This window comes from Nerophis ophidion, linkage group LG04 (genome assembly GCF_033978795.1).
Source record: "Nerophis ophidion isolate RoL-2023_Sa linkage group LG04, RoL_Noph_v1.0, whole genome shotgun sequence".
Classification (NCBI taxonomy): Eukaryota; Metazoa; Chordata; class Actinopteri; order Syngnathiformes; family Syngnathidae; genus Nerophis; species Nerophis ophidion.
Window position 1 is genome coordinate 8,523,276 of NC_084614.1, and position 22,502 is coordinate 8,545,777.

Genomic DNA, 22,502 nt, shown 5'->3' on the forward strand with positions numbered 1-22,502 from the left:
ATGTTTAAGAAACTTTGTCGCCATGGAGACATGGATTGGTGAATTAAAGGAGCTATCTTGGTCGTTTTATTTCTTGTTTTATACATTTTCATCAATGTATTTATTACATTTTAGTATTATTAGGTAATATACTTTGCACTTATTTAAGGCATATTATACTATTGTACTTCAGTGTTTCAAGTATCACCTTGTATCGAGGGTTTTGGAGCCCAAAAACCGCCATCATTCGCTGCACCCTCCCTCTTTATTAACCGGTAGAAATTTCATTTTTTTTTTGCTGTTTTTCCCTTGGAATGAATTAGTACCACAGTACTTTATTGGTACCGGTATAGCGTACAACCCTAGCAGCAATACGGTTGTTAAAGTTAAGGATTTTTGTGATTGCTGATTGTTTGTGAGGGCGCATACAGGACAGTTCAGCTTGTTGTTAATGAAGAGAAAATTGATTAATCACCTCCTTGTTGTATTTGTTTGTTACACAGTATTTTATATTGTGTTCAGAGTATACAGACCTACTAAGTACTTTTGTGATGAAAGAGCTGGCTTAAATTCAAATGTGCAAACGTGGCTCCCAGACGCATCCGTGATAAAAGCCTTCACTTTGTCCCGCATCTCGTCTCCGGTTTGTTTGGGTTCATCGCATAACGTGACCCGTTCCCCGCCGCCTCTCTGCCGTTTGTCAGTCAACAAACGTGCCGGTTGGCCAGTGGCGAGAAAATGAGTTTTGGAGTGGAGGCGCTGAAAGGTTGTCATTAGAGTCCACGGGGTGAGTTTAGAACCGCTGACAGCCTCAGAGACTCACCACATCACCGAAACTTCAAAGACAAGATTACAAAGCAGCTGCCTCATGGATAACCATGAATGTATCCATCTTGTGGTGCAGGTGAACCTGGGCAGCCACCAGTACCTGTTCACTGTGGACGTCAACCCCGCCGAGATGCCGTGTCTGTGCCTGAGGCACGATGTGGACGCTCTGCTGTGGCAGCCGCGGCCCGGACAAGCCCGCCGACATGTGGGAGCACGTCGCCACCTTCAACGCCCTGGGTAAGACGGACCATTCCATTTCCCACATCCAAACCCTGTTTCCATATGAGGTGGGAAATTGTGTTGGATGTAAATATAAACGGAATACAATGATTTGCAAATCCTTTTCAAGCCATATTCAGTTGAATATGCTACAAAAACAACATTAGATTAGATTAGATTAGATAGATTAGATAGTACTTTATTTATTCCGTCAGGAGAGTTCCTTCAGGAAAATTACAATTTTAAGCACAATCCCATTCAAGATCAGACAAACATTACAGGGAGACAGAACAGGATCGCTGACGGGTCTGCCGGCTTCCAGCGCCCCTTACAAAAAAAGATGACATACAGGTAAACAAGGGGGGAGGGAGGGGGTGATGGGAGAAAAAAAAAAAAAAAGAATATTAAAATAAAATTAAAAAAATCGGTCTTAGCTAGGCCCTGGAGTGGGGGTGCAGACTGAGGCCAAGGGAAAAAAAACCCAAAACAAAACAAAAAAAAACAACTCATAGCCATAGTACACATCCAAACATCAAAGAACACAGAGGACATTAAAGACATTAAAGCAGCAGATACAACCAGACACTTCTACATACAACTATGAATAAAAAATAAAATAAACATATACACTGTGGTGGCCTCTGTGGTGTTCCACGCCATCGTCTGCTGGGGAGGAGGGAGCATGGCCAGAGACAGAAGCAGACCCAACAAAGCAACCAAGACAGCTGACTCCACTCTCGGCCAATGTCCAGTCCGCGTGGATGAGCGAGGATACGCCCAAGGTGACTGAGGTGTCCGACACCTGCTCACCCAGTCGAGACACCGCGAAGCCTCTCCGTCCCAGCGCTCAGTGCTAGCTCCGCAGCCCTGTCCCCTCATCTGCATCTCCTCCAGTACATCCAAACAGACTCATCATATTTGATGTTCGCACTTCAAAACGTTTTTTTTTGTTGCAAAGAATCATTAACTTTAGAATTTGATGCCAGCAACACGTGACAGAGAAGTTGGGAAAGGTGGCAATAAATACTGATAAAGTTGAGGAATGCTCATCAAACACTTATTTGGAACATCCCACAGGTGTGCAGGCTAATTGGGAACAGGTGGGTGCCATGATTGGGTATAAAAACAGCTTCCCAAAAAGTGCTCAGTCTTCCACAAGAAAGGATGGGGCGAGGTACACCCCTTTGTCCACAACTGCGTGAGCAAATAGTCAAACAGTTTAAGAACAACGTTTATCAAAGTGCAATTGCAAGAAATTTAGGGATTTCAACATTTACGCTACATAATATCATCAAAAGGTTCAGAGAATCTGGAGAAATCACTCCACGTAAGCGGCATGGCCGAAAACCATCATTGAATGGCCGTGACCTTCGATCCCTCAGACGGCACTGTATCAAAAACCGACATAAATCTCTAAAGGATATCACCACATGGGCTCAGGAACACTTCAGAAAAAAACACTGTCACTAAATACAGTTTGTCGCTACATCTGTAAGTGCAAGTTAAAACTCTACTATGCAAAGCGAAGGCCATTTATCAACAACATCCAGAAAAGCCGCCTGAGATCATTTAAGATAGACTGATGCAAAGTGGAAAAGTGTTCTGTGGTCTGACGAGTCCACATTTCAAATTGTTTTTGGAAATATTCGACATCGTGACATCCAGACTGTTATTGACGCAAAGTTCTAAAGCCAGCATCTGTGAAGGTATGGGGGTGCATTAGTGCTCAAGGCATGGGTAACTTACACATGTGTGAAGGCACCATTAATGCTGAAAGGTACATACAGGTTTTTTCATGGACGCCCCTGCTTTTTTCAGCAAGACAATGCCAAGCCAAATTCAGCAGGTGTTACAACAGCGCGGCTTCATAAAAAAAAGAGTGTGGGTACTTTCCTGGCCTGCCTGCAGTCCAGACCTGTCTCCCATGGAAAATGTGTGGCGAATTATGAATCGTAAAATAAGAGAGCGGTGACCCCGGACTGTTGAACGACTGAAGCTCTACATAAAACAAGAATGGTAAAGAATTCCACTTTCAAAGCTTCAACAATTAGTTTCCTCAATTCTCAGATGTTTTTTGAGTGTTGTTAAAAGAAGCGGTGATGTAACACAGTGGTGAACATGCCTTTCCCAACTACTTTGGCACGTGTTGCAGCAATGAAATTGTAAGTTAATTATTATTTGCAAAAAAATATGAAGTTTATGAGTTTGAACATCAAATATCTTTTGTTTGTATGTCCGATAGACTTCTAAAAAGGTTATGACAGACCACCTCAAAAAAATGTTTATGGAATTTTAGGTTTTTTTACTGAATGGGACACCCAAAATGTACATGAACATAAAGAAAGGGGGATTTACAATATTAACTATGAACAATAAAACACTGAATATTAACAACATATGAAAATAGGTTGCAAATAATCAATGTCAGAGGTGGGCTGAGCAGTGCAAATATTGAGAGTGTCAGTATATGGTTGATACTACATTAGTTGGACTGATTACTTTTTTACTATATGTTTTGGATTATTATGAGTAATGAGACGCTCGGTTTCTGGAGATAATAAACTCAACACAAGTGTCCACTCTGCTTGACACAAATGTCCACCTTGGAGGACGTTTGTTCTCAGAAAGTTATAAACGTAACATGAACGTCCACTTGAGAGGACATTGGGTCTTAGGAGGCTAAGCACAAAACTTATGACTACAGGGGAGAAGATTTAATTGCATGGAGAGTTTATTTAAAAAAAGGAAGGAGGCGGATGCCCACAAAGCCTGTTAAGTGGTAATTAGGGAGCAGAAGAGCAAAAGTTGGCAGGTGGGAAAGCTAATCACATTTTCCTTGAGCGAAAGGTCATTTGATTTTGTCTCTTTGTCTGTCATGTGTCTGCCAACTGCCGCGGGCCTCTTCCTCGCCACTCCATCCCTCTGCGCCTTTTTTGAAACCCGTTGTTTCCCCCCAAAGAAGTCTTGAAAAAAAATCTAAATAAATTTCAAAAATCAGACATTTGTCAACGACTGGACAGAAATCCTTAAAAAAAATCTAAATACGTTGCAAAAATCTGACATTTTACAACACATAGACAAAGAAGTCCTGAAAAAAAATTAATTGCAAAAATCATACATTTCACAACGACTGGACGAAGAAGTCCTAAAAATAAATTGCAAAAATGTAGACATTTAACAACAACTGGACAATTAAGTCCTTAAAAAAAAAAAATTGCAAAAATCATACATTTAACAACAACTGAACAAAGAAGACCTAAAAATAAATTACAATAATCAGACATTTAACAAACACTGGACAAAGAAGTCCTTAAAAAAAAAAATGCAAAAATCCGACATTTAACAACAACTCAACAGAGAAGTCATTAAAAAAAAAAAATTTGCAAAAATCAGACATTTAACAACAACTGGACAAAAAAGTCCTAAAAATAAATTGCAAAAATCAGACATTTAACAAAGACTGGACAAGAAGTCCTTAAAAAAAAAAAATTGCAAAAATCAGACATTTAACAACAACTGGACAAAGAAGTTATTAAAAAATCAAAATAATTAGCAAAAATCCGACATTTCACAACGACTGGACAAAGAAGTCCTTTAAAAATAGAAATAATTAGCAAAAATCAGACATTCAACAAGGACTGGACAAAGAAGTCCTAAAAAAAAATTGCAAAAATCAGACATTTAACAACGACTGGACAAAGAAGTCCTTAAAAAAATCAAAATAAATTGCAAAAATCCGACATTTAACAACAATTAGACAAAGAAGTCTTTAAAAAAATCAAAATAAATTTGCAAAAATCCGACATTTAACAACGACTGGACCAAGAAGTCCTAAAAATAAATTGCAAAAATCAGACATTTAACAACGACTGGACAAAGAAGTCCTTACAAAAAATCCAAATACATTGCAAAAATCAGACAGTTAACAAACACTGGACAAAGAAGTCCTTAAAAAAAATTGGGGCAAAAAATCTGACATTTAACAACAACTGGACAAAGAAGTCCTTAAAAAATCAAAATAATTAGCAAAAATCAGACATTCAACAAGAACTGGACAAAGAAGTCCTAAAAAAAAAATTGCAAAAATCAGACATTTAACAACGACTGGACAAATAAGCCCTTAAAAAATTCTAAATAAATTGCTAAAATCTGACATTCAACAACGACTGGACCAAGAAGTCCTAAAAATAAATTGCAAAAATCAGACATTTAACGACTGGACAAAGAAGTCCTTCAAAAATCAAAATACGTTGCAAAAATCTGACATTTAACAACAACTCGACAAAGAAGTCCTGAAAAAAAACAAAAAGATTGCAAAAATCAGACATTTAACAACAACTGGACAAAGAGGTCCTTAAAAAAACAAAATACGTTGCAAAAATCAGACATTCAACAACGACTGGACAAAGAAGTCCTTTAAAAAATCAAAATACATTGCAAAAATCCGACATTTAACAACGACTGGACCAAGAAGTCCTAAAAATAAATTGCAAAAATCAGACATTTAACGACGACTGGACAAAGAAGTCCTTAAAAAAATCAAAATACATTGCAAAAATCAGACATTTAACAACAATTAGACAAAGAAGTCCTTTAAAAAAATCAAAATAAATTTGCAAAAATCCGACATTTAACAACGACTGGACCAAGAAGTCCTAAAAATAAATTGCAAAAATCAGACATTTAACAACGACTGGACAAAGAAGTCCTTACAAAAAATCCAAATACATTGCAAAAATCAGACAGTTAACAAACACTGGACAAAGAAGTCCTTAAAAAAAAATTGGGGCAAAAAATCTGACATTTAACAACAACTGGACAAAGAAGTCCTTAAAAAATCAAAATAATTAGCAAAAATCAGACATTCAACAAGAACTGGACAAAGAAGTCCTAAAAAAAAATTGCAAAAATCAGACATTTAACAACGACTGACAAATAAGCCCTTAAAAAATTCTAAATAAATTGCAAAAATCTGACATTCAACAACGACTGGACCAAGAAGTCCTAAAAATAAATTGCAAAAATCAGACATTTAACGACTGGACAAAGAAGTCCTTTAAAAATTCAAAATACATTGCAAAAATCCGACATTTAACAACGACTGGACCAAGAAGTCCTAAAAATAAATTGCAAAAATCAGACATTTAACGACGACTGGACAAAGAAGTCCTTAAAAAAAATCCAAATACATTGCAAAAATCAGACATTCAACAAACACTGGACAAAGAAGTCCTTAAAAAAAAATTGGGGCAAAAATCAGACATTTAACAACGACTGGACAAATAAGCCCTTAAAAAAATCTAAATAAATTGCAAAAATCTGACATTTAACGACTGGACAAAGAAGTCCTTCAAAAATCAAAATACGTTGCAAAAATCAGACATTTAACAACGACTGAACAAAGAAGTCCTTAAAAAAATCAAAATAAATTGCAAAAATCCGACATTTAACAACAATTAGACAAAGAAGTCCTTTAAAAAAATCCAAATACATTGCAAAAATCAGACATTCAACAAACACTGGACAAAGAAGTCCTTAAAAAAAATTTGGGCAAAAATCAGACATTTAACAACAACTGGACAAAGAAGTCTTTAAAAAATCAAAATAATTAGCAAAAATCAGACATTCAACAAGAACTGGACAAAGAAGTCCTTTAAAAAATCAAAATACATTGCAAAAATCCGACATTTAACAACGACTGGACCAAGAAGTCCTGAAAATAAATTGCAAAAATCAGACATTTAACGACGACTGGACAAAGAAGTCCTTAAAAAAAATCCAAATACATTGCAAAAATCAGACATTCAACAAACACTGGACAAAGAAGTCCTTAAAAAAAAATTTGGGCAAAAATCAGACATTTAACAACAACAATCAGACCAAGTGGAGGAGTTCAAGTACCTAGGAGTCTTGTTCACGAGTGAGGGAAGAGTGGATCGTGAGATCGACAGGCGGATCGGTGCGGCGTCTTCAGTAATGCGGACGTTGTACCGGTCCGTTGTGGTGAAGAAGGAGCTGAGCCGGAAGGCAAAGCTCTCCATTTACCGGTCGATCTACGTTCCCATCCTCACCTATGGTCATGAGCTTTGGGTCATGACTGAAAGGATAAGATCACGGGTACAAGCGGCCGAAATGAGTTTCCTCCGCCGTGTGGCGGGGCTCTCCCTTAGAGATAGGGTGAGAAGCTCTGCCATCCGGGAGGAACTCAAAGTAAAGCCGCTGCTCCTTCACATCGAGAGGAGCCAGATGAGGTGGTTCGGGCATCTGGTCAGGATGCCACCTGAACGCCTCCCTAGGGAGGTGTTTAGGGCACGTCCAACCGGTAGGAGGCCACGGGGAAGACCCAGGACACGTTGGGAAGACTATGTCTCCCGGCTGGCCTGGGAACGCCTCGGGATCCCCCGGGAAGAGCTAGACGAAGTGGCTGGGGAGAGGGAAGTCTGGGTTTCCCTGCTTAGGCTGTTGCCCCCGCGACCCGACCTCGGATAAGCGGAAGATGATGGATGGATGGATGGATGGACAAAGAAGTCCTTAAAAAAAATCCAAATACATTGCAAAAATCTGACATTTAACAAACACTGGACAAAGAAGTCCTTAAAAAAAATTTTGGGCAAAAATCTGACATTTAACAACAACTGGACAAAGAAGTCCTTTAAAAAATCAAAATAAATTGCAAAAATCCGACATTTAACAACGACTGAACAAAGAAGTCCTAAAAATAAATTGCAAAAAACAAACATTTAACAACGACTGGACAAAGAAGTCCTTTAAAAAAATCCAAATAAATTGCAAAAATCCGACATTTAAGAAGGACTGGACAAAGAAGTCCTAAAAATAAATTGCCAAAATCAGACATTTAGCAACGACTGGACAAAGAGGTCCTTAAAAAAACAAAATACGTTGCAAAAATCTGACATTTGAAACCCGTTGCAGGCTACGTCCAGGCCTCCAAGCGGGACAAGAAGTTCTCCACGTGCTCCCCGGACTTCTCCTACGCGGCGCTGTGCGAGTGCCTGCGCCACGCCTTCATCTACCGCCAGCCGTCGCCGGTGGACGGCGTCCTCTTCAACAGGAAGCAGGGCCGGCAGGTAGGGCAGGTTGCCAAGCAACAGGTGGCCAGCCTGGACACCGGCAAAACCTTCCTGGGCTTCCGGGCGACCAACGAGCGGCTGTACGTCCTGACCTGCACCAACCTCTTTGTGCTCAAGGTCAACAACAGTTAGGTAGGAGGACTCCAATCATTGACGTGAGACAGTAAATATGCATCGACTAGTTCCACATTACAACATTAAAAAAAAAAACATTCCTTCGAGCGCAGGTGTCACACTGAAGGCCACATCGTTTTAGCCTGGAAATATTTGTCAATAAAGTACTTCATCTTTTTTTTTTTTTTTTACCAAAAATGTATTCGGTTTTTTGGGCACTTTGACAGAAGAAAATATGTGTCCTTCAAAGACAAACCTCAAACCAGTTGTCACCTGAATAAAAAGAGAATACAATGATTTGCAAATCCTTATATTCAATGGCATAGACTGCAAAGACAAGATATTTCATGTTCCACCTGGAAAACGGTGTTATTTTTTGCAAAATACTGATTTGGAATTTAATGCCTGCGACATTTTTCAAAAAAGCAGGCACGAGTGGCAGAAAATACTGTAAAAGTTGAGGAAAGCTCATCAAACCCTGCCATTTGAACTATTTGCTCAATTTACCTTAAGTAAATAAATCTATATATATTAAAAAAAATTGTGTTTCTTCTGTCATTCCGTCGTACATTTTTTTTTCGTTTTAAGGAAGGTTTTTTGTAGAGAATAAATGATGAAAAAAACACTTAATTGAACGGTTTAAAAGAAGAGAAAACTTGCAGAAATCCAACATTTAACAACAACTAGACAAAGAAGTCCTTTGAAAAAATCCAAATAAATTGCAGAAATCCGACATTTAACAACGACTGGACCAAGAAGTCCTAAAAATAAATTGCAAAAATCAGACATTTAACAACGACTGGACAAATAAGCCCTTAAAAAAAATCAAAATAAATTGCAAAAAATCCGACATTTAACAACGACTGGACCAAGAAGTCCTAAAAATAAATTGCAAAAATCAGACATTTAACGCCTGGACAAAGAAGTCCTTCAAAAATCAAAATACGTTGCAAAAATCTGACATTTAACAACAACTGGATAAAGAAGTCCTGAAAAAAAAAAAAAAAGATTGCAAAAATCAGACATTTAACAACGACTGGACAAAGAGGTCCTTAAAAAATCAAAATGATTAGCAAAAATCAGACATTTAACAACGACTGGACAAAGACGTCCTTTAAAAAAATCAAAATAATTAGCAAAAATCAGACGTTTAACAATGACTGGACAAAGAAGTCCTTAAAAAAATCAAAAAAAATTGCAAAAATCCGACATTTAACAACGACTGGACAAATAAGCCCTTAAAAAAATCAAATAAATTGCAAAAATCCGACATTTAACAACAACTAGACAAAGAAATCCTTTAAAAAAATCTAAATAAATTGCAAAAATCCAACATTTAACAACGACTGGACCAAGAAGTCCTAAAAATAAATTGCAAAAATCAGACATTTAACGACTGGACAAAGAAGTCCTTCAAAAATCAAAATACGTTGCAAAAATCTGACATTTAACAACAACTGGACAAAGAAGTCCTGAAAAAAAAACAAAAAGATTGCAAAAATCAGACATTTAACAACGACTGGACAAAGAGGTCCTTAAAAAATCAAAATGATTAGCAAAAATCAGACATTTAACAACGACTGGACAAAGAAGTCCTTTAAAAAATCAAAATAATTAGCAAAAATCAGACATTCAACAAGGACTGGACAAAGAAGTCCTAAAAAAAATTGCAAAAAATCCGACATTTAACAACGACTGGACAAAGAAGTCCTTAAAAAAATCAAAATAAATTGCAAAATCCGACATTTAACAACGACTGGACCAAGAAGTCCTAAAAATAAATTGCAAAAATCAGACATTTAACGCCTGGACAAAGAAGTCCTGAAGTCCTTCAAAAATCAAAATACGTTGCAAAAATCTGACATTTAACAACAATTAGACAAAGAAGTCCTTTAAAAAAAATCAAAATAAATTGCAAAAATCCGACATTTAACAACGACTGGACCAAGAAGTCCTAAAAATAAATTGCAAAAATCAGACATTTAACGCATGGACAAAGAAGTCCTGAAGTCCTTCAAAAATCAAAATACGTTGCAAAAATCTGACATTTAACAACAATTAGACAAAGAAGTCCTTTAAAAAAAATCTAAATAAATTAGAAAAAATCCAACATATAACAACGACTGGACAAATAAGCCCTTAAAAAATCAAAATAATTTGCAAAAATCCGACATTTAACAAAACAAAAAAACACAAAAAAAAAGAAAATTAAATTTTGAAACATAGTTTATCTTGAAATTCGACTCTTTGAAATTCAAAATTCAACCGAAAAAAAGAAGAGAAAAAACTAGCTAATTCTAATCTTTTTGAAAAAAAAAAATCAAAAAGAATTTATGGAACATCATTAGTAATTTTTCCTGATTAAGATTAATTTTAGAATTTTGATGATATGTTTTAAATAGGTTAAAATCCCATCTGCATTTTGTTAGAATATATAACAAATTGGACCAAGCTATATTTCTAACCAAGACAAATCCATTATTTCATAGCTCGGTTGGTAGAGCGCCCGTGCCAGCAACTTGAGGGTTGCAGGTTCGATTCCCGCTTCTGCCATCCTAGTCACTGCCGTTGTGTCCTTGGGCAAGACACTTTACCCACCTGCTCCCAGTACCACCCACACTGGTTTAAATGTAACTTAGATATTGGGTTTCACTATGTAAAGTGCTTTGAGTCACTAGAGAAAAGCGCTATATAAATATAATTCACAATATTTGGAACCGGTATCTAGGTAATTTTGCAATTTTCAACGCCAACAGAGCAATTGACTCAAAATACGCTCCAAAGTGAGTAAAAATGCGCTAGCTTGAGGCTAATGTACATGGGTTCTGCTCTTGACATGCTACTGGTTAGCGTTAGCGATTTTACATGGCGATTTCAACACAGTTTAGCAGTTTGAATGTTAAATATCTTGTCCTTGCAGTCTATTCAACTGAATATAAGTTGAAAATAATTTGCAAATCATTTTATTCTCTTTTTATTCATCATTCACACAAGGTGACAACTGGTTTTGGGTTTTGTAGATAATATTCAAGTTTAGAAGATACTCCAACACGATACTAAGGCACCTAACTGTTGAATACAAAGTCTCCCTACTAACCCATCAGTGCTTCCATGGTAATGCCCTTCTTTACCTCAAAGAACTACTCACCCACAAATCCTCCGCTCCGGACAGGCTAACCTCCTCCAACCTCCGAGGACAAAGCTCCTAACCATGGGAGACCGGGCTTTCTGCTCCTCAGCTCCCCGTCTGTGGAACGCTCTCCCTGACCACCTGAGGGCACCACAGACTGTGTATGCTTTTAAAAAGGGCTTTAATAACCCTTCTTTTTTTTTAAAATTTAGATTTTATGCGTGCTAGTTCTGGGCATTAGGCCGTTCTAGTTTTTATTTTTATTCATCTATTTTATTATCTTGTTTTTTTTTAATACACTATAGGTTGATTGACAACACTAAATGGTTCCTAGTGTGTGAATGTGAGTGTGAATGTTGTCTGTCTATCTGTGTTGGCCCTGCAATGAGGTGGCGACTTGTCCAGGGTGTATGCCGCCTTCCGCCCGAATGCAGTTGAGATAGGCTCCAGCACCTCCCGCCACCCCGAAAGGGATAAGCGGTAGAAAATGGATGGAAGGATGTAGCACTTTGAGGTTGTTTCACGGAAGCTGCTTTTATAGCCAATCATGGCACCCACCTGTTCCCAATTAGCTTGTTCACCTGTGGGTTGTTCCAAATAAGTCTTTGATGAGCCTTCCTCTACTTTCTCAGTCTTTTTTGCCACTTGCTTTAGCTTTTTTTAAACATGTTGCGGGCATCACATTCCAAATGAGCTAATATTTGCTCGTGGGTCCATGACCGTGACTTCTGTTTTGTTTGAACAGCCGTTTTACTGCCCTGTTACAGACACTTGGAAACAATTAAGGTATGTAAATAAACATTTAGAAAATATTTCGGTGTGAATAACTTATACCTGTATTTGGGAACATATTTTTTCTTCTAAAACGTAGAGGGTGTGGCTTATACACAGGTGCACTCGATAGTCCGGAAATTAATATACTTACTTTGCAGAGGTGATAATAATAATACATTTTATTTGTAAAAAGCACTTTACATTGAGTAAATAACCTCAAAGTGCTGCAGTGTATTAAAAAAAAAAGATAAATACAAATAAAAGCTAGAACAGCCAAATAGCTAGAACTATTATGCATATATCTAAAAAAAAATGAAAAAGCTTTTTTTTTTGTAAAAAGGGTTTTTTTACAAGCAATCACAGTCTGTGGTACCCTCAGGTGGTCAGGGAGAGCGTTTAACAGACTGGGAGGTGTTGAAATCACCATGTAAAATCGCTAACATTAACCAGTAGCATGTCAACAGCAAAACCAATGTACATTAGCATCAAGCTAGCGCATTTTTACTCACTTTGGAGTGTATTTTGAGTCAATTGTTCTGTTGGCGTTGAAAATTGCAAAATTACCTAGATACCGGTGGGATCGGAGGGGGCCAAAAAAAAACTAGATTCAGTACCTATCCCTGCTCCTGATGTTATGTTATGAACTTGAAATGCCTTGAGTTTATTCACCACAGGCACCAAGAAGCAACAAAATGGTCACTGCTGCTGTTTGAGAAGGTAAGTGGCACGTTTAAGTGACAGCCTTGCAAATGAACAGATGAGCAGCATGTTACAAAACAGACCGGTGGCTGTCGATAACAATATCGCATCTTTAAATGGATTCAATCAACCGGCAACGCTTTTTAAATTCACCTCCTGCTCTGTCATTATTCAACGTTCATATTGTTTATTTACTCCCGTTGCACTCCACTACGGGATTTGCTCGGATATCTCTTGTCGGGTGCTTGATGGAATCCCTTGAGCTTGAACTCATTTCCATAAATTTGCATAAAAACTCGTGGTACGTTGGCCTCGGTCTGACCCAGAGCTGTCACTAAATACAAGAACATGTTACACACAGGCCTGTTAACACCGCTAGGAGCTCTTCATATAGTAACCAAATATTAGAAGCAGTGGTTTTGAATACAAACCCCGTTTCCATATGTGTTGGGAAATTGTGTTTGATGTAAATATAAACAGAATACAATGATTTTCCGCAAATAATAATTAACTTAAAATTTCATGGCTGCAACACGTGGCAAAGTAGTTGGGAAAGGGCATGTTCACCACTGTGTTACATCACCTTTTCTTTTAACAACACTCAATAAACGTTTGGGAACTGAGGAAACTAATTGTTGAAGCTTTGAAAGTGGAATTCTTTCCCATTCTTGTTTTATGTAGAGCTTCAGTCATTCAACAGTCCGGGGTCTCTGCTGTCCTATTTTACGCTTCATAATGCGCCACACATTTTCCATGGGAGACAGGTCTGGACTGCAGGCGGGCCAGGAAAGTACCCGCACTCTTTTTTTACTTGCTGAATTTGGCTTGGCATTGTCTTGCTGAAATAAGCAGGGGCGTCCATGAAAAAGACGGCGCTTAGATGGCAGCATATGTTGTTCCAAGACCTGTATGTACCTTTCAGCATTAATGGCGCCTTCACAGATGTGTAAGTTACCCTTGCCTTGGGCACTAATGCACCCCCATACCATCACAGATGCTGGCTTTTGAACTTTGCGTCGATAACAGTCTGGATGGTTCACTTCCCTTTGATGTCGAATATTTCCAAAAACAATTTGAAATGTGGCCTCGTCAGACCACAGAACACTTTTCCACTTTACATCAGTCCATCTTAGATGATCTCAGGCGGCTTTTCTGGATGTTGTTGATAAATGGCCTTCGCTTTGCATAGTAGAGTTTTAACTTGCACTTACAGATGTAGCGACCAACTGTATTTAGTGACAGTGTTTTTTTCTGAAGTGTTCCTGAGCCCATGTGGTGATATCCTTTAGAGATTTATGTCGGTTTTTGATGCAGTGCCGTCTGAGGGATCGAAGGTCACGGTCATTCAATGTTGGTTTTCGGCCATGCCGCTTACGTGGAGTGATTTCTCCAGATTCTCTGAACCTTTTGATGATATTATGGACCGTAGAAAAATGTCTTGCAATTGCACTTTGAGAAAAGTTGTTCTTAAACTGTTTGACTATTTGCTCACGCAGTTGTGGACAAAGGGGTGTACCTCGCCCCATCCTTTCTTGTGAAAGACTGAGCATTTTTTTGGGAAGCTTTTTTTATACCCAATCATGGCACCCACTTGTTCCCAATTAGCCTGCACACCTGTGGGATGTTCCAAATAAGTGTTTGATGAGCATTCCTCATCTTTATCGGTATGTATTGCCACCTTTCCCAACTTCTTTGTCACGTGTTGCTTTGATTGATTGATTGATACTTTTATTAGTAGATTGCACAGTACAGTACATATTCCGTACAATTGACCACTAAATGGTAACACCCGAATAAGTTTTTCAACTTGTTTAAGTCGGGGTCCACGTTAATCAATTCATGGTACAAATATATACTATCAGCATAATACAGTCATCACACAAGTTAATCATCATAGTATATAAATTGAATTATTCACATTATTTACAATCCGGGGGGTGGGATGAGGAGCTTTGGTTGATATCAGAACTTCAGTCATCAACAATTGCATCAACAGAGAAATGTGGACATTGAAACAGTGTAGGTCTTACTTAGTAGGATATGTACAGCCAGCAGAGAATATAGTGAGTTCACATAGCATAAGAATAAGTACATTAGGTTATTTACAATCCGGGGAGATGGGATGTGAATGGAGGAGGGTATTAGTAAAGTGTTGAAGTTGCCTGGAGGTGTTGTTTTAGAGCGGTTTTGAAGGAATATAGAGATGCACTTACTTTTACACCTGTTGGGAGTGCATTCCACATTGATGTGGCATAGAAAGAGAATGAGTTAAGACCTTTGTTAGATCGAAATCTGGGTTTAACGTGGTTTGTGGAGCTCCCCCTGGTGTTGTGGTTATGGCGGTCATTTACGTTAAGGAAGTAATTTGACATGTACTTCGGTATCAAGGAGGTGTAGCGGATTTTATAGACTAGGCTCAGTGCAAGTTGTTTGACTCTGTCCTCCACCCTGAGCCAGCCCACTTTGGAGAAGTGGGTTGGAGTGAGGTGTGATCTGGGGTGGAGGTCTAAAAGTAACCGGATTAGCTTATTCTGGGATGTTTGGAGTCTAGATTTGAGGGTTTTGGAGGTGCTGGGGTACCAGGAGGTGCAAGCGTAATCGAAGAAGGGTTGAATGAGAGTTCCCGCTAGAATCCTCAAGGTGCTTTTGTTGACCAGAGAGGAGATTCTGTAGAGGAATCTCGTTCTTTGGTTTACCTTTTTGATCACCTTGGTTGCCATTTTATCACAGGAAAGATTGGCCTCTAGAATGGAACCAAGATAAAGTGATCTCATCCTTCCTGGTAATAACAATGTCACCCACTTTTATAGTGAAGTCACTGACCTTCTTAAGTTTGATATGGGACCCAAATAGGATGGATTCCGTTTTACCTAAGTGTATGGATAGCTTGTTGTCAGCGAGCCAGGTGCAAATATTGAGCAGTTCAGCACTGGCATCAAACTCTAAAGTTAATGATTATTTGCAACAAAAAAAAAATGTTTATGAGTTTGAACATTAATTATGTTGTCTTTGTAGCATATTCAACTGAATATGGGTTGAAAAAGATTTGCAAATCATTGTATTCCGTTTATATTTACATCTAACACAATTTCCCAACTCATATGGAAACGGGGTTTGTACTTGAACTCCTCCACTTGGGGCAGGGTTTCCTCCCCAACCCGGAGATGGCACTCCACCCTTTTCCGGGCCAGAACCATGGAGTCAGACTCGGAGGTCTTGATTCCCATTCCGGTCGCTTCACACTCGGCTGCGAACCGATCCAGTGAGAGTTGAAGATCCCGGCCAGTTGAAGCCATCAGGACCACATCATCTGCAAAAAGGAGAGACCTGATCCTGCAGCCACCAAACCAGAACCCCTCAACGCCTTGACTGCGCCTAGAATTCTGTCCATAAAAGTTATGAACAGAATGGGTGACAAAGGGCAGCCTTGGCGGAGTCTAACCCTCACTGGAAACGTTGAATCTTTGAAAATGTACAAAAAAAATCCCAGTTAGAAGAAGCAACTTTATTAGCAACACAGCACATTTCTATCCAACATTTTACACGCACTAACGAGAATATAAAAATACACTTTTTTTTTTTTTCCCGGCTCCATGAACGTCACGTTGACAACAGCGGTGGACATTCCACGCACGTGCAAAGAATAAGACGCCGCGTCCTCCGCCGCCGCCAATTATGTTTCATGCACAAACATCCACAACACGACGTTCACATAGCGCACACCCGACCGATAGGGCGGTCATTAGTTGTTGCTGTTTGGTCTTCATTAACGTCCTGTCAGTCAGGGATGCTGTTGCTAGGCAACGTGGGCCTGCTTGATAAAGGCTATTGTTATTTATTTTCCTTTAAACACACTTTTTTATTGTTATTCAGCCTGCTGAAGTCACTTCAGTCTAGGTCAGGGGTGTCAAACTCATTTTATCCCAGGGGCCGCATGGAGGAAAATCTATTCCCACGCGGGCCAGACTGGTAGAATCATGGCATGATAACTTAAAAATAAAGGCAACTTCAAATTAGTTTTCTTTGGCCAAAAATAGAACAAGCATATTCTGAAAAAAATAATCCTCCTGGCAAAACACTTCAATTTAGTGGAAAAAATGGTGCCGTCACTGTGTTTTTATTAAACATTAAACCTGAAGCACTTCCTGTTAGGCATTATCATGTTAACAACTCATTAAAGACATGTTTGGAAAATCAACCAAATGTTTCCTCACACCGCCACACTGGTGACATCCGCAACTGCCACAACACACTCATTTACAATCACTCAAATTGTGACGCTTTGCTGGCATCGGGGTGAAGTTGCGTCCTCTCGAGGATGCAGTCGGAATGGAACACAGCGTGAAGGTAGGAATGATGATTTATTTGTATACTAAAGAACAAACTAAGAAAAAAAAACACTTGCACGAAGGCACTAATAACAAAACCAACAGAACTAGCATGTGAATTAAAAGGAACAAAAGACACTAGCATGCGAGCTAGGGAAACGAACAAACAAATAGCACTGAAGCTAATCGAGTTCACAAGGTATTTACCACAATGCGGGATAGCGATGTCACCTGTTGCATGAAATACAATTTACACTCTGAGACTGACAAACAAAGGCAGGCTTAAATAGGGACAGAAAATTAGGAGGCAGGTGCGCGATGAAAAACAAGAGGCAGGTGACACTAAATGCGTAACTAGGCAACGGAACAAAACAGGAAGTGGCACCAGGAACTAAGGACGTCAAATAACAAACAGGATGTGATATTCTAACAGCACAAAACAGAATATGACATGATCCAAGTAGTGGATCATGACACAAATATTACAATGATAATATAATCAGGGCAATGATCAAAATGACACCATAATGGCCGAATTAAAGGTGACGTAATTACAAACTTAACCGATGTGAACTTAGTAGATTTAAATATAAAAAAAACAAATGTAGAAACAGGCATTTTTACAAAGGAGTTCAGGGTGCACATCGTTCCATCAACAAACAGCGAGCACTACACGGAACTCTAACTAAAAAGATGATGGTCATGTTGACTTTGCATTTGACTGTTTCGTTATTGTTATCTGTTGAGTGGATAATTTACAATTTAAAAACGTTGTTGCCAGCCACAATTGACGCTGATTGGAGTAGCGGCAGCCAAGAGGGCACTTCAAGTCAGGTGACACGTCATCTTTAAACAGTGTCATGTGTGACGTGGGTTACACTTGAATTGCTATTGCGACATCAAGTGGACACATTTAGAACAGCATTTTCTTTCATTAAAAAAAGTGCAGCTCATGTTACACTTAAAGGTATTTTGCGCCGTACGTTTGACACCCCTGGTCTAGGTCATCATAAACTGTTAAACCCAAAAGCGGTGACGTTGTCACATTGTTTAAACGGTAAATAAAAAGAGAATACAATGATTTGCAAATCCTTTTCAACTTATATTCAATTGAATAGACTGCAAAGACAAGATATTTCATGTTCACACTGAGAAGCGTTATTTTTTGCAGATATTTGCTCATGTCTGCAACATGTTTCAAAAAAGCTGGCACCAGTGGCAAAAAAGACTGAGAAAGTTGAAGAATGCTCGTCAAAGACTTATTGGGAACATCCCACAGGTGAGTGGGATAATTGGCAACAGGTGTGTGCTATGATTGGGTATAAAAGTAGCTTCCGTGAAATGTTCACTCGTTCACAAACAAGGACGGGGCGAGGGTCACCACTTTGTCCACGAATGCCCGAGCTAATTGTTTAAGAACAACATATCTCAAGCAGGAATGTAGGGATTTCACAATCTAAAGTCTGTAATATCAATCAATCAATCAATTTTTATTTATATAACCCTAAATCACCAGTGTCTCAAAGGGCTGCACAAACCACAACGACATCCTCGGTAGAGCCCACATAAGGGCAAGGAAAACTCATACCCAGTGGGAAGTCAGTGACAGTGACAATGATGACTATGAGAAACCTTGGAGAGGACCGCGTATGTGGGCAAACACCCCCCCCCCCCCCCTTAGGGGACTGAAAGCAATGGATGTCGAGCGGGTCTAACATGATACTGTGAGAGTCCAGTCCAAAGTGGATCCAACACAGTAGTGAGACTCCTGTCCATAGTGGAGCCAACAGGAAACCATCCCAAGCGGAGGCGGATCAGCAGCCCAGAGATGTCCCCAGCCGAATATCATCGAAAGTTTTCAGAGAATCTGGAGAAATCACTGCACGCAAGCCATGACTTCACGGACTTTCGTTCCCTGCATCAAAAAGCCAGATTGGCGTGTAAACAAAATCACCACATGAGCTCAGGAACACATCAGAAACTACAGTCAGTGGCTACATCTGTAAGTGCAAGTTTAAACTACTACTACGCAAAGCCAAAGCATTTATCAACAACACCCGGAAACGCCGCCGCCGAGCTCATCTAAGACGGACTGATGCAAACTGGAAAAGTGTCCTGTGGTCAGACGAGTCCACGTTTCAAATAGTTTTTTTGGGGAACTGTGGACTAAAGAGGAAAATAACTATCAGGCGCAGAGTGTAAAAGGCAGCATGTGTTATGGTATGTGGGTGTATTAGTGGCCAAGGCATGGCTAACTTACACATCTGTGAAGGCACCATTAATGCTGAAAGGTACATGCAGGTTTTTGGAGCAACATATGTTGACATCCAAGCAACGTTATCACGGGCGCCCCTGCTTATTTCAGCAAGACGATGCCAAGCCACGTGTTACAACAGCGTAGTAAATGTTGTTTCTCAGTGTGAAAATGAAATATCTTGTCTTTGCAGTCTATTCAACTGGACATAACTTGAAAATGATTTTTTGTATTCTCTTTTTATTTACCATTTACACAACCTGACAACTTCACCGCTTTTGTACATCATTATTGTCCTCGAATACATCGACTATTTCCACTTGCGATCTTCCCCCGTCACGTGTTCAGCTGTATTAATGTGTTACAAAAATAAATACTCTGCTCAAACCAGAATAAGTGCCATGGCCAGCGTGCTTGCAGAAGGGAATGTCGTCGCATTTGACCTGCCAATCAAATCAAAAACGCTGACACAGCGTTGTTGTTTTTCTTAAAGTGACACACACATGGCCACGTATGTGTCACTCCTTGGGTTTCAAAACGCTTCAGTATGACCCATCACTAATCACAATGTCATGTTCCAAACTGTAAACACAGGAAAAAACACAAATTCACAATAAAATGTGAGAGAAATGTTTATACTTTTATCCAACAACGTCTTCACGACAATGACAACAAAGCTCTGTGCACATCTTTCTCACCGTCTAAAATAAAACTATTTAAATGTGTACATTTTGACGCTTGCTGCGGTCCAATCCAGGTTATACTCCTCGTGCTTTTATTTTGAAGCTTGTCCTGCACTGAACAGGAAGTTTAGCTCGAGTGTTGTGATGCTAACGAGTTGGGGTGCCGGGGAAAAATTGATTCACATCCGAATTCTTATTTCTTAGTAGTCTAATTTTCAATAATATATTTATTTTATTTTATTTTATTTTATTCTATTTTATTTTATTTTATTTTATTTCATAAAACTAAGTTTTTTAAAAATGCGTTTCTCGGCCATTTCTGCGCCAGCAAGTCAAGAACAGCTTTCGTAACCGTTTAGAAAGTTTTTTTTATCATATTTACAAAAAAACACAATGCAAAATATCAAGTGGAATCGAATCCGAATCGCATCGTCACTCTGGAATGACAATTCCGACAAAGGCTACGTTCACACTGCCTGATTCGTAATTTTTACATTTCAACCCGATCTTTTAATGTAATCGTTCTCAATGTTAGGGCCGCAACGATTGATAGTTTATTTTAATTAGAAAATAATTATGATTAAAATGTTGGTTCGATGAATTGGTTAATGATTGTAACTAAAAATGTATCAAATCTGGACCACATAGAGTACCCAAAACTTTAAATACGCAAACATTGGACATAATACTAATTGTGGCTATAAAGTGTTTTATCCGATTAATCGAACAAACTAATCCACGGGTGTCTAAACTACGGCTGGCCATGTTGATACATGTCATATATGGTCCCCAAAAAATCGGAATTGTGCTGTTCACATTGACATGAAAAAGTCCGATACATGTCACATTCTGGTAAAAATAAAAAAATCGGATTTGTTCTGTTCACATTGATATGAAAAAATCCGATACATGCCACATTTGGCAAAAAAAATAATCGGAATTTACTATTTACATTGACATGAAAAAATCAGCTGTTGCATATAGCTAAAAAATCGGAATCGTTCTGTTTACATTGATATGAAAAAATCCGATATGTCACATATGGCAAAAACAAGTTGTAACTGTACTGTTCATATTGTCTTGAAAAAATCCGATATGTCACATATGGGCCAAAAAATTCGGAATTGACATGACAAAATCGGAATGTCATATAGGAAAAAACATCGGATATTTACTCTTTACATCAATCAATCAATCAATGTTTACTTATATAGCCCTAAATCACTAGTGTCTCAAAGGGCTGCACAAACCACCACGACATCCTCGGTAGGCCCACATAAGGGCAAGGAAAACTCACACCCAGTGGGACATTGGTGACAATAATGACCCAGTGGGACGTCGGTGACAATGATGACTATGAGAACCTTAGAGAGGAGGAAAGCAATGGATGTCGAGCGGATCTAACATGATACTGTGAAAGTTCAATCCACAATGGATACAACACAGTCGCGAGAGTCTAGTCCAAAGAGGATCCAAGACACAGCAGCGAGAGTCCCGTTCACAGCGGAGCCAGCAGGAAACCATCCCAAGCGTAGGCGGACCAGCAGCGCAGAGATGTCCCCAGCCGATACACAGGCAAGCAGTACATGGCCACCGGATCGGACCGGACCCCCTCCACACGGGAGAGTGGGACATAGAAGAAAAAGAAAAGAAACGGCAGATCAACTGGTCTAAAAAGGGAGTCTATTTAAAGGCTAGAGTATACAAATGAGTTTTAAGGTGAGACTTAAATGCTTCTACTGAGGTGGCATCGCGAACTGTTACCGGGAGGGCATTCCAGAGTACTGGAGCCCGAACGGAAAACGCTCTATAGCCCGCAGACTTTTTTTGGGCTTTGGGAATCACTAATAAGCCGGAATCCTTTGAACGCAGATTTCTTGCCGGGACATATGGTACAATACAATCGGCAAGATAAGATGGAGCTAGACCGTGTAGTATTTTATACGTAAGTAGTAAAACCTTAAAGTCACATCTTAAGTGCACAGGAAGCCAGTGCAGGTGAGCCAGTACAGGCGTAATGTGATCAAACTTTCTTGTTCTTGTCAAAAGTCTAGCAGCCGCATTTTGTACCAACTGTAATCTTTTAATGCTAGACATGGGGAGACCCGAAAATAATACGTTACAGTAGTCGAGGCGAGACGTAACAAACGCATGGATAATGATCTCAGCGTCTTTAGTGGACAGAATGGAGCGAATTTTAGCGATGTTACGGAGATGAAAGAAGGCCGTTTTAGTAACGCTTTTAATGTGTGCCTCAAAGGAGAGAGTTGGGTCGAAGATAATACCCAGATTCTTTACCGTGTCGCCTTGTTTAATTGTTTGGTTGTCAAATGTTAGAGTTGTATTATTAAATAGAGTTCGGTGTCTAGCAGGACCGATAATCAGCATTTCCGTTTTTTTGGC

General features: G+C 39.1%; 1 protein-coding gene across 1 annotated transcript in view; it reads left to right on the plus strand.

The window, feature by feature from the left end:
• The window catches only part of nudcd1 (NudC domain containing 1), a 57,636-nt gene extending 49,228 nt beyond the window's left edge, over positions 1 to 8,408 (plus strand). The window contains 3 exon segments of the mRNA XM_061896942.1: positions 884 to 991; positions 993 to 1,044; positions 7,960 to 8,408. Of these exon segments, the coding sequence (XP_061752926.1) occupies positions 884 to 991; positions 993 to 1,044; positions 7,960 to 8,249 (450 nt within the window). The 3' untranslated portion in view covers positions 8,250 to 8,408.
• The last annotated feature ends 14,094 nt before the right edge of the window (positions 8,409 to 22,502 follow it).